General features: G+C 36.3%; 1 protein-coding gene and 1 pseudogene across 5 annotated transcripts in view; both read right to left on the bottom strand.

Annotated features, from left to right (window-relative positions):
- PPP4R3B (protein phosphatase 4 regulatory subunit 3B) overlaps positions 1 to 12997 on the bottom strand; it is a 63637-nt gene that overhangs the window by 48238 nt on the left and 2402 nt on the right. For all 5 annotated transcript variants that reach the window (XM_069494023.1, XM_069494027.1, XM_069494025.1 and 2 more), the window contains exon 3: positions 913 to 1011. In XM_069494023.1, the coding sequence (XP_069350124.1) occupies positions 913 to 1011 (99 nt within the window). The remainder of the gene's footprint in view (positions 1 to 912; positions 1012 to 12997) is intronic.
- On the bottom strand, positions 6548 to 9049 carry LOC138400068 (putative uncharacterized protein encoded by LINC00269; annotated as a pseudogene).

Below are 12997 nucleotides of genomic sequence, written 5' to 3'. Positions count from 1 at the left end.
ATGACTAGTAAATGAAACATGGTATCCTACATGGGATCCTGGAACAGAAAAAGGACATTAGGGAAAAGCTGAAGAAATCTGAATAAAGCATGGATTTTTGCCAATAATAATGTATTAATATTAGTTCATTAACTGTAACAAATATATCATACTAACATAAGATGCTAATCTTACTACACTACGTGCAGTTGGGAGGGTGTGGTGCCAGGGAGGAGGGTATACAGGAACTCTCTGTATTTTCTGTTCACATTTTCTATAAACCTAAAACTGTTCTAAAATAAAAAGTTTATTTAAAAAAAAACTCTAATTACCTAAGAGTTACCACATATCCTATCTATTCTGTTACACTCCAAGTTCAACATGAGCTGAAGTTGTGAGTACTTTCATTTTTTTAAGATTAGCCAAGTATAGTAGTGACAAGGGGGAATGAGTAGAATGAGGAGTTCTATCTGTAAATGACTGTGAACAATCAATTGAGATAACTCACTACCTTCAGACTACCCTAAGTCATGGGGTACTTTTGATCATTACTGCCTGGCACAGTATCCATAAACATTAGGCAAACACATGATCAAATATTAAAGAAAAAAAAACCCTAAGAGCTTCAACATCATTATTTAATCTTCTCTTAGTTTGTTTAAAGATCTTGCAATTCTATAGGGTATTAATTATGAATACAATGTATCATAATCTAAAGTGGTAAAACAAAATTATGACAAAGTTGTTCTTTTATTTTTTAATTTTTAAGTAAAAGAATTTGCGGTAGAATATAAAAAATTTCCAGGTTAGGTTGTCAAAGTCTCACATCAAGACATGTCTCCCACATTCTAGTACACGTCTTTAAAGTAAAAAGGAAACAAAAATTCAAGACCAGATGCAAACATAAGTTAAATATTATAAAAACTACCTTACCTGACAAATTTTTTCCCAGATCTCATCACAACCAGCTTTTTCTTGAAAACTTAAAGCCAGATCATAGTTCTCAGCTTCTGACCAAACAATTAATGTATCCTGTTTAAAAATACAGATTTCTACATTATCACATTAGAAAAGAAATATCTATGAAATATAAATAAAAAACAAGTGAACTGGAAACAACATAGCAATGACAAATGCCCTCTTACAAATGTAATTAATATATACTCAATTGACATTTTTAGTAATATATTGGCAATGAAATAGCTTTGGTACTAAAAATGACATTGAGCAATTTTCTAAAACAAAAAATATTAAAACAGGTTAGTAGGCTCTGGCTCATGTTATCAAGATAATATGTAATGGAATGGTTAGCCACTCTTGGCCAAAACTGTAACATAGACATTCCAACCATCTACTTTCTGTTGTTTCCAGAAAAACAGTTGTTCCATTCGCTAACTACCTATCAGTTACTTTGGTTGTCAACTGGTTAAAAGTAAGGTAACTACTACCTGGAAATATTTAAGGCTTAATTCTTTCTATTTTTGTCTTTCTTTTTTAAATCTGGAAAAGAATTCGGGATCTTAAGAAATGCAATACAATGGTGAAATGAAGCTATTTGCTCTACCTACAAGTACTACCAACAGCATCCAGGTTCTGCATTCTAGGTCGTAGAAAAATCAACCCAAGGTTCACATAAGCACTCTCCTAGAATGTCCTCAGGAATATCCCTACTGAAAGATCAGTTATGCTTTTAGGAAAAGGTTGTTATCCCCTGTAAAAGACTTGTGTTTAAATGAAAACACACATACACAAATGTACACATTTAAACACTGAAGTCACTACACAATAAAATGAACACTCTTTTAAGGTTACATAATAATGAATGTTTAAAATGGCTAAAATTTTTATTTTCAAAAAAAAAAACATATAAATTGAGTTTATACTCTACCAAAAATATAATCTACAAAATACCTTATATTTGATGATTTGTCCATCTGAGTAGTACTTATAAATATTATGACCTAACATTAAGAAACATAAAACTAAAAATGAACCCCAGATTAGTACAAAGTCTTGACAATGGAAACATTTCAGTACTTTTTAGCTCTGAACAGTAAATGAAAAATACTCTTTAATTAATCCAAAGCTCAGATGAACACTTCTTATTTGCTATGTAATCTGGTACGAATAGCTGGAAATCTATGTTCTACCTTCTTTCTGGCTATGCTTTCTGAAAAGGAAATTTGCTACCAGAGGTATTCTAAAATTCTTCATTTGCTCCCCCCATCTACAGAAGTTTTCAAATCTTTTTAAAAAACCAAACTTTTTTGGAACCCCTTTTACAAACAAACTTTTACTCAGAACTTCTCAGAGACTTCATAGTAATACATTATAAAACACAAACTAAAATAGAAAAAGCTTATATAAAGATAATATGAGCAAAATTTTTCAATGTTTGAACTGTAATGGTTCTATATTATTAGTTAGCATTTTAAGACCCAGTGTACCCTTAGGGCCTAGTACAACCATACATGACAGTGGATACAAATCCGTATTTAAAATTATCCTTTTAATAACTCTAAACTTTTTGGGAGGGGCAACTTCTTGTCAGATCTATTATATCATTGTTTCTGTTTTGTCATGTGGCTGACAAATAGCTTCCAGTAAGAGTATAAATGTCAGTTTGACCATTGTCTTGTTCATCTGCACTTACATTATTATCAACGCTTTTTAAGGCACTTGTCCATTTTGTTTGGGTTAGGATAAACTAAACAAAAATTTGTAAACAGTTATCTGCACACATGGGCTACAATAATTCACCATCAGTAGGTCTGAGAATACAGGAATAAACTCAGTTTTTCCTATCACACTCTCACAACACAAATCACTTTTGTGACCTCTGGTCACCAAGATGTGTGTAGGGATTTCTCTCCACCAAAAACAAATTAATTCATTCTGCAGTGGACACCAGCTGCAGAATTCTTCCAATTCAATTCTGACACTATTTACCTGGAGATAGCATCAGATCCATAAGTTGAGGGCTCAGTCCCACAAGACTGCCCCCTATTTCTGATGCCAATTGTAAGCCCTACGTTGTTTTACCTGTGCTTCCAACCAACCAGCTATAAATCGGGATCCCCACAACCCTCTCCTTAGGTTCAATTAATTTGCTAGAGCAGCTCACAGAGAAACACTTAACTCACATTCACACGGTTACTATAAAGGATATTTTAAAGGATACATATGAAGGCACAGGGTGAGGTATGGGGTAAGGGGCTTCCCAGGCATACCGCCGTCTAGGAACCTTCACCTGTTCAGCTACTTGGAAGCTCTCTTAACCCAGAACCCAGTATGTGCGAGCTTTATAGAGGCACGACTGATTAAATCACTGGCCACTGGTCAAAGACTTAACCTTCAATCTCTCTGGGGAGGGGATAGGGCTGAAAGTCTCAACCTTCAAATCATGCCTTGATCTTTCCAGTGACCAGTCCCCTTTCTGAAGCAACCTAGGGGCTTCCAGTCACCAGTCAACTTATTAGCACACAAAAAGACACTTACCATTTTGAAGATTCCAAGGATTTTAGGAGTTCTATGCCACCAAACTGGACAAAGACCAAAATTGTATTTCAAAATATCACAGTAGGGAACACTTTTCATGGAAATGTTATTCTCTGCTTAGAATACCATGTATATTTTTGACTCTTCACCACCTGACATACTGTTTATTAAATATTAACAAAACTCAGTATCTTCTTTTGATATATTAAACAGAAGGTTTCTTCTCAAACCCCAATGCTCCTACTGTGCATTCCACTTTGGACTATCCTACAGATAGATAGTCTATCTACAGATGGAGACAGTACTACAGAATGAAATCCAAAACCCTTTATCTAGCCAATGAAGACCCTTTCCATTTTGGCTTCAATCCACTTTCTGAGAGAAGGTCCAGGTAAACAATGAAATCTGAATTATGGTAACTAAACTCCCCTTTTCATCATCCTTTTCTTTTGCTCTTTCCTTCTCATTCTTAACCTAAATTCTTTTCCCTGATCTAGTCAAAAATCCCAGCACTAAATGGGATTTATATTTAGAGTTCTTTTTCAATGCAAAGAGGATGGTCCCTGGGGAATGGTTAAAAACAAGATTCCCATGCCTCTCCCCTGGGGACAGGTCTGGAGTGAAGGCCAAGAATCCTTATTTTTAACAAGGGTCCCAGGTAATTGTTTTGATAAATCAAATTTGAGAAATGATCTAACTGTATCTTCAGTTGGTTAAAAGCGAGTAGGAAAGTGTCATCAGAGTAGGGACCTTCTAGCTCTACGTTTATATACCCAATGGATCATAAATCCTATCCTACCTACCTTCCCCACCACTTCAGTAATAAAATACCCAGACGGAGTGCTGCTTAAATTGTTTATTACAAGGGTCAGAGTAAAAGCTCCTGGGAGAGAGAGCATAGATCTTGCACAAGAATACTTAAAACAGAATGAAAAGTGTCAAATGGCAGGGTGTCCTGCAAATCCAAAAAACCTAGATACAGCCAAGCTCAATTTTTCACAACAAAGTCTGTTTCCAACCCTTGTGTTTTGTGCTATTACATTTTCTACTCATTTGGGCATGGCAAATGATTTCATCTCTTTGGGACATTATTAATGTCTCTGTTTAAACCAAAAGAAGTTTACAGTTTTGTTCTATTAACTAAAACATTTAATCACCACTATGTCCCTATGGAAATCAGATTTTAAATGAGCTTTCAGGGAGAATAAGTCAGTTACATTTGGTCAGGTCCTTTAGATGAAAAAGGTGATTATGTGCAAGCCCATGCTAGGAGTAAAAAATGGGCTGGAGAAGCTTGACAATTTAGCCCTTACTGAATTAGGTTGTCATAATGTAGTTTTATTATAAGAAATGGTTGTTTTCAAACTTCTATACTAAGAACACATTCCAGAGCCCAATTCTTTCTTTTCTCTTTTCTTTCTTTCTCTATCTATCTATCTATCTGGACAAAGGATCTCTATCTATCTATCTATTTGGACAAAGGATCTCTATCTATCTATCTATTTGGACACAGGATTTTTCTATTTTTAATGAAGACAGGGTCTCACTCTTGCTCAGGCTAGTCTCAAACTCCTGGCCTTAAGCAATCCTCTCACCTTGGTCTCCCAAAGGTGCTAGGATTACATTGTATTTTTTTTTTTTTTTTTTGAGACAGAGTCTCACTCTGTTGCCTGGGCTAGCTCACAGCCACCTCAAACTCCTGGGCTCAAGTGATCCCAAGTAGCCTCAGCCTCTCAAGTAGCTGGGACTACAGGCACACACCACTATGCCCAGCTTTTCCATTTTTAGTAGAGACGGAGGTCTCGCTCTTGCTCAGGCTGGTATTGAACTCCTGAGCTCAAGTGATCCTCCCACCTTGGTCTCCCAGAGTGCTAGAATTACAGGGGTGAGCCACCATGCCCAGCCATACACCAAGTTTTAAATACAATTGTAAGGTGTCATTTAGACCCTGGATTAAGAATCCCTGATTTAAAATATTATCTGGGCCAGGTATGGTGGCTTACATTTATAATCCTAGCACTTTGGGAGGCCGAGGCAGGAGGATTGCTTGAAGCCAGGAGTTCAACATCAGCCTGAGCAATATAGCAAGACTCTGTAGAAAACTTAGCTGGGCTTGGTGGAGCATGCCTGTAGTCCCAGCTACTTGGGAGGCTAAGTCAAGAGGATCGCTTGAGCCCAGGAGTTTCAGGTTGCAGTGAGCTATGATGAAGCCAGTGCACCATAGCTCAGGCAACAGAGCGAGACCCTTTCTTAAAAAAAAAAAAAAAAACCAAAACAAAACACAACACAACTTGGTGTATAACACCTTTCGGGGCAACGGGTCTCCAGTTGCTAAATCATATTCACAAAACCATTTGTGACACATTTAAAAGGGTCTAATACATCAATGGACTATTTATTTCAGTTTTCCCCCATAGTACTGAATCACTTCATAAACAGGTATAAAGTTCAGAGTCATTAAATACTTGAGATCCTACTACTTGCCAAACTAATCCTATCTTTGCCCCTAACTATTATGACAAAATTTCAGTACAAAGCTGTTTTTCTAAAAGGAATACTTATTTAAAAAAATAAACTGAAATAACAGCATATTTTAAAAATTCAATTTACAGATTCAGAATCAATTTTAAAATCTGAAAATGAGTGAGATTAACCTAACAATGCAACCTCTAACCCTCTAGTAGTTCCTTTTCCTGACCTAAACGCTTTCTGAACTTGATTTTTAAAAATATAGAACAGTACAATGTATAGTTCAAGACATGATGACACTGCTTACAAATAGTAGCAATATTTTATCTTTCTAACATCTGTGATATATTGTGATACAATGGGAATAACTCTGAATTAGAATTAGAACCTGAGCACCACTCACAGCTTCACTGTCCATTTTTGTGACCTTCAGCAAATTATTCAACCTCTGTTGATCTTCCTCATTGGAAAAGGGGACAATCCTGCCTAAGTCAGGATTATAAGATTATTATGAATCTTATAATAGTTCTCAATAGTTCTCTTATTGAGCTAATGTGTCAGGTACTACACTGAAGCATTTTTTATACGTAACTCACAACTATCATATGAGGTAGGTAGTATCTTCATTTAAAAGGTGAAATTCAGCCTGGGTGTAGTGGCTCATGCCTGTAATCCCAGCACTTTGGGAAGCTGAGGTGGGAGGACTGTTTGAAGCCAGGAGTTCAAGAACAGACTGGGCAAAATAGTGAGACCCTGTCTCTATTAGCCAGGCACCGGAGGCTAGGGCAGGAGTATTGCTTGAGCCCAGGAGTTTGATCTTGCAATTAGCTAAGATGATGCCCCTGCATTCTAACTGAGGTGACAGAGCATGTCCCTGTCTCCAAAAAAAAAAAAAAAAAAGAAGAAGAAAATGAAGTTCAGGGAAAATGGATTTAAAAATCACATAGCTGGAAATTAATGGAATTCAAAAACTTTGTCTAAGTCTAAATGCACAGTCCTGCTACTATGTCATATATGAAATGTGAACCAATTCTAAAAGAAGACAAAGTCTTTAACCACTTGATTCCCAATTTTCTATGTTTCTCTAAGTGTGTCTAGACCCTTAAATAAGAGACCTCTCCCCATCCAATTCCAAAGATTCTTTCAAACCACCACCCAGAAAGCCCCTCTACCCAATCTTTCCAACCTAATCATTCACTTTATCCTTGCACCTGAACTACAGTTCTAAACGCGGAGAACTCATTACAAATTTATGTGATTTAAATGCAGCACTCAAAATTGTAGAAATCTCTTTCTTGTATACTCATTTGTATATCTGCCACCACGACTATAAGGTGGAACCCCTAACTTTCTCAATTTTATTGGATTACAATGAGATATGGCCATTTTCAGCTCAGCAACCAAAACCTAGCATACTCTCAACCTTACCCTGCTGGATGTGAAAGCCTTTACTTACCGACTGGCCTTCCTTCCTTTACTGAAATTTTGTTTTCTGTTGGTTTGAAAGACAAGGCATTTTCCTGGTTCTCTAGCTTTCTAATTGCTTATTCTTCTGCTTTACTGGATCTTCCTGATTACCAACACCTGATCCATCAGCATGCTCTATCAATTCTATCTTCTATATATATATATATCAAAATCCATCCACCTCTTTCCATCTCCATCACCCTAATCCAATCCAGCATTATCTCTTACTTGAACTATGCAGCAATCTCCCTACAAGTTTCCCACTTACTGCCTCTCTTCAGCTCCACAGATTGATATTATTAAGTATTTTGGATCATGACATTGCTATGCTAAAAACTCTTCAAAGGCTTTCAACTGCACTTTAAAAGTCCACACTAAAGATAGTGACCATCACATAGGCAGCACTCAACCAGGTATTACTGGATGAATAAATAAACGTGCACAGGTCAACAAGGCTCAGTCTTAAGCTCTGTTGTTTTGCTTCTCTCAATTTATATCTACTCCCTCAATGGATGTCTCCTCTTGCAGCTAAAAATTCATTTGATGACTTTTTTCTTTTTAGAGACAGAGTCTTGCTATGTTGCCTAGGCTGGTCTCAAACTCTAGGTCTCAGGCAATCCTCCTGCCTTAGCCTCCCAAGTAGCCGAGACTACAGGCACACACCTGTGCTGGCTTTGAGGATTTTTAAATTAGAATCTCTCCTGCCAGAACTCTTACCCTACCTCTAAACTCAGATGTTCATTCTATCTGTTTTACTATCACTTCAAAGCACAGAACAGTATATTGTATGCTACCATTTATGCCAATAAAAAGGAGACTATGAATTATGTGCATATTTGTTTATATACATATACCTCTAGGAAGATATATAAGAATCTGGTAATGTGGGTGGCCTCTAGTAAGGGAAACTGTATGGGAAAAGTCTGTGGTGGGAAAAGACTTCACTATGTATCTTTTGAATTTTTAACGATGCTAATGCACTATACATTCATAGTAAGTTTTTTTTTAAAAAAATAAGCAAGCCTCAGGGCTGGGCACAGTGCCTAATACCTGTAATCCTAGTACTTTGGGAGGCTAAGATGGGAGGATTGCTTGAGGCCAGGACCTGGAGACCAGCCTGAGCAAGAGGGAGACCCTGCCTCTACAAAAAACAGAAAAACTAAGGGGCACAGTAGCCCACGCCCGTAGTCCCAGTTACCAGGTAGGCTGAGGCAGGAGGATTGTTTGAACCCAGGAATTTGAGGTTGCAGTGAGCTGTGATGACACCACTGCACTCTAGCCTGGGTGACAGAGTGAGACCCTGTCTCAAAAAACTAAATCAAATAAATAAATAAGCAAGCCTCAAACCAAATAATTAGCATAAACCTGCTTAACTTCCCACTGTTTGGAAAGAGCCATCATTTTCCTGGTCCCAAGACTCAAAAATACTACCGGTGACCTTTGATTCCTTCTCTTTACTATCTAATCATTCACCAAATCTTCCAGCACTTTCTTGAAAATATACTGGAGCTCTGTTCCTTCTTTTCAAGTCCATTTATCACACTAACACAGACTCATCTTTTTTGTATCTTAATTATTACAAAAAGGTCTTGCTACCCAAAGCTCTTCTGCTTTACCCTGCTCCCTTATTACTCATGACACTGCCACACTCATTTCCCTAAATACAGTATCACTTTCATCATTTTAGGCCTCTATTTAAGAACCTATAATGGCTCCCTTCTCTTTAGCAAAGCAAGCTGTTAAATAAGAAACCTCTGCTGCAAACAGGCTTAGTACCTTTTGTAGCAGTGTACTATTTCCTTTCCTACCACAGTTCTTTCAGCAACCACCACTACCAAGAGTGAAGTTTTTCTTAATGATTCCTGCTTATATCAACCTCTCCCTTCTTTGCCTACTGCTCAAGTCTGTGGAATACAACTTACTTTTATAATATTTTGTGTTGAAAATACCTGCTGTATAATCTGTCAAAAATCTTTCTGTACTTTAGTTGCCTAATCTGTGAAATGCATTCCTTTGAATGAGGACTGGGTTTTATCAGCTATCTTATTCTTTAAGAGTTCCACTTATTTGTCTACCAATAAAACTGGGATGAGGACTCTCCTAAACCAAGTAACGCAAAACTGTGTTAAATCTAACAGGTATATATTCTTATGATTCTATTTATTTAGTTTTTAAGAGATGGGGTCTCGTTATGTTGCCTAGCCTAGAGTACAATGACTACTCACAGGCATGATCGTGGTGCACGACAGCCTTGAACTCCTAGCTTCAAGCAATCCTCACACCTCAGCCTCCCAAGTAGCGAGGACTACAGGTGTCCACCACTATGCCTGGCTTTGACTCTGCTTTTGATTTGGTCAAGATCACGGGACTAGGCCAGGCACGGTGGCTCATGCCTGTAATCCTGGCACTCTGGGAGACTGAGGTGGGAGAATTTCATGAGCTCAAGAGTTTGAGACCAGCCCAAGCAAGAGCGAGACCTTCTCTACTAAAAATAGAAATATTAGTCAGGGGTGGTGGTGTACACCTGTAGTCCAAGCTACTTGGGAGGCTGAGGCAGGAGGTTTGCTTGAGCCCAGGAGTTGGATGTTGTAGTGAGCTATGACAACGTCACTGCACTCTAGACCGGGCAACAGAGCAACAAGAGTCTGTCTCAAAAACAAAAAAACATGGGATTGATTTTAAATAATTTAAAAATCTGATGCACATACCAGGCACTTTATTTCATGTTGTGTTGTAGTTATTCTTTTCTCTTTCCAACATGCTTATTTTTTCCCCCTAAAGACCTCATTTTAACCTAAGCAACGTGTGTTTATTTAAATACTTAACAAGTTTATTGCTAAGTATGTAAGTATATCTTCTCCTTCCCATTAACTACTTCATTACTGTGCACCGTAAGGAAGAAAGTGATGTGAATCAATGATGACCTTTTCACTATTCAGTCATTTGATACATTCAACTGCACTCATTCTAACTTATTTCAAGCCCACAATTCAGTACTTCACTTCTGGGGAAAAAAAAAAAACGTATTCTGAGCACATAATTTAGTACTTAGCTCATTTTAAAACTATAACGTTAAAAGAATGTTATATATTCCCTTCTGAATTTATTCAATGTATTTTAATGTAGCAAAATACCCTATAAACATCTTATTCACTCACTCAAGATTTTTGTTAAAAATCCACTAATGAAAAAAACTTAAAAAAAAAACCACTGCTGGCCAGCGGTGGCTGGCGCCTGTAATCTTAGCACTCTGGGAGGCTGAGGTGGGAGGGAAGATCGCTTGAGGTCAGGAGTTTGAGACCAGCCTGAGCAAGAGCGAGACCACATCTCTACTAAAAACAGAAAAACTTAGGTGGTGGTGCATGCCTGTAGTCCCAGCTACTCAGGATGCTGAAGCAGGAGGATCGCTTGAGCCCAGGAATTTGAGGTTGGTGTGAGCAAGGCTGACACCATAGCACTCTAGCCCAGGTGACCCCGTCTCAGAAAAACAAAACCCACTACTGTAGTCCCAGCTATCTGGGAGGCTGAGGCAGGAGGATCCTTTGAGCCCGGGAGGGAGGCCAGCCTGGGCAACAGAGCAAGAACCCCTGTCTCTAAAACAATAAAAATTTAAAAAATTTATAAAGCCATTAATGAACAATGTATTTCATGTAAATTTAGGAAATGGATAATTTTCGAGACTAATTCATTGAATAACTTAAATGACGGCATTTTATAAAGGATAATTCTAACAAATAGAAAATTTTAAATGCTTTCAGAAATCCCAATTTGTGTAACTTGGTAAAAAGTACAAAATGAACAAGATTTGGGGTGAAAATATGAAAAAAGTGAATCTATTTCAAGGAAATTGTGTTTTACATAACCCCTAAATGGCTCTCTGATTTCTATATAAAAACTTCACCCCATTTAAATAAAATAAAACGAGTGACCCTATTCACACAGGTTTTTCATTTTTATATACAAAGTTTTTTCATATTCTTCTCATTTACCAGAGTTCCATTCTATACCTGAATGTTATTTACTTAAAAAAAAAGCCTCAACTAAAAAACAACAATTAAAAAAAGCCCTAAGAGTATTTAAACGTGATTAGTAACAAAACATTTTCAAATGATGGTGTAAAATTTTTTTAAACAAAGCATTTTTCTCCAATACTTTTTACTATATAAAAATGCCACTTATCTAGAGCCAATTTTCTAGTAGTAAATATTATACAGGAAACTATGTCCAAACATTTAAAAAATATTCATAGAACCATTGTGTATTTTTAATGTTGGGGACTATCCTATGTATGAACCTTTGCCAAAATGTGAACTTTCCAAAGTAACAACAGCTAATGGTCTTATATACCATCTGAGAAGAACCCATATTATAACTAAATTTGTGGGGAACTGCTTATGACTTAGTCACATTTAAGAACAAAGTTCCTGATAATTTTATATTCATGCAGGTAAGGGAAAAATGCTAATAAAATATTAGTATTTCCTTCCCTACAAACAAGCAAACAAACAAAAACAAACCAAAAGTGACTATCTGGTAAAATTTAGTGCAAAGACAGAGAGTAACCATTTGCCTGGCTGACTTAGAAAAATTTACTTAAATGTCTACCTTAAAATATCTAAGGTATAGGAAACATCTTCAGGTGTTCAATTCAGGACAAATGTTTAATTTGATTCTTCACCAAAAAGAACACATGACATTTTTTAAACAGAGGAAAAAGCTACTAATTGAATATGGAAAATTTTAAAATAGTTCAAAGAAATGATTAAGAATGTATTGCATACATAAAACAATTATTTAACAGTAAGATTTTACTATTAATAAACTGTGCAATAAACAATTTTATTCCTCCAACTATGAAGTATTTGTTTCTGGGCATCCAAATTTTCATAGACCTTGAAGAAAGTAGGCATTGTTGCTGTAAGTATCATCCTAAAATAATTTGTTTTCCTTCAATAATCTCTGCCATATTGACTTTACATACCACACACACACAAAAACTGGAAATAATCCAAATGTCTAACAATAGGTGTATATCATACATCAGAATACCATACAGTGTTTAAAAAGAAAACTAGATCTACATTGTTAACATGAACAAATCTTCAAAATAAATGTGTGAAAAATGCAAGCTGCAGAATACATGTAAGAGTATGATACCAATTGTGTAAAGTTTAAAAACACACAAAAGACTACATATTATTTATGGATACATACATATGCAGAAAAGGTATAAAAGCATGTACAGAAAGAATACACATCAACTTCAGAATAGTGGTTACCTATGAGGAGGATGGAGAATGGATAGAATGGGATGGATACATAGGGGCTTTAAACTCTATCCATAATGTTCAACATTACAAAAAGATTTGAAACAGTATGATATAATGTTAACATTGTTAAATCTGGTGGTGTTACAGACACCAATTATATTATTCTCTGTACTTTTCAATTTTGATATATTTCATAATAAAAATAAAAACATTTACAGAAAAAAAGGTTGAATCACTGCTACCATTTTCAGATTAATTAGGCATGCTAAAACACAACACAGGTTTTCTTTCCCAAATAAGACAATAAATATTAA

Source organism: Eulemur rufifrons, chromosome 19 (assembly GCF_041146395.1).
Source record: "Eulemur rufifrons isolate Redbay chromosome 19, OSU_ERuf_1, whole genome shotgun sequence".
NCBI classification, from domain to species: Eukaryota; Metazoa; Chordata; class Mammalia; order Primates; family Lemuridae; genus Eulemur; species Eulemur rufifrons.
The sequence above is the reverse complement of the archived record's forward strand: the minus strand, read 5'-3'. Positions and strand labels throughout refer to the sequence as shown.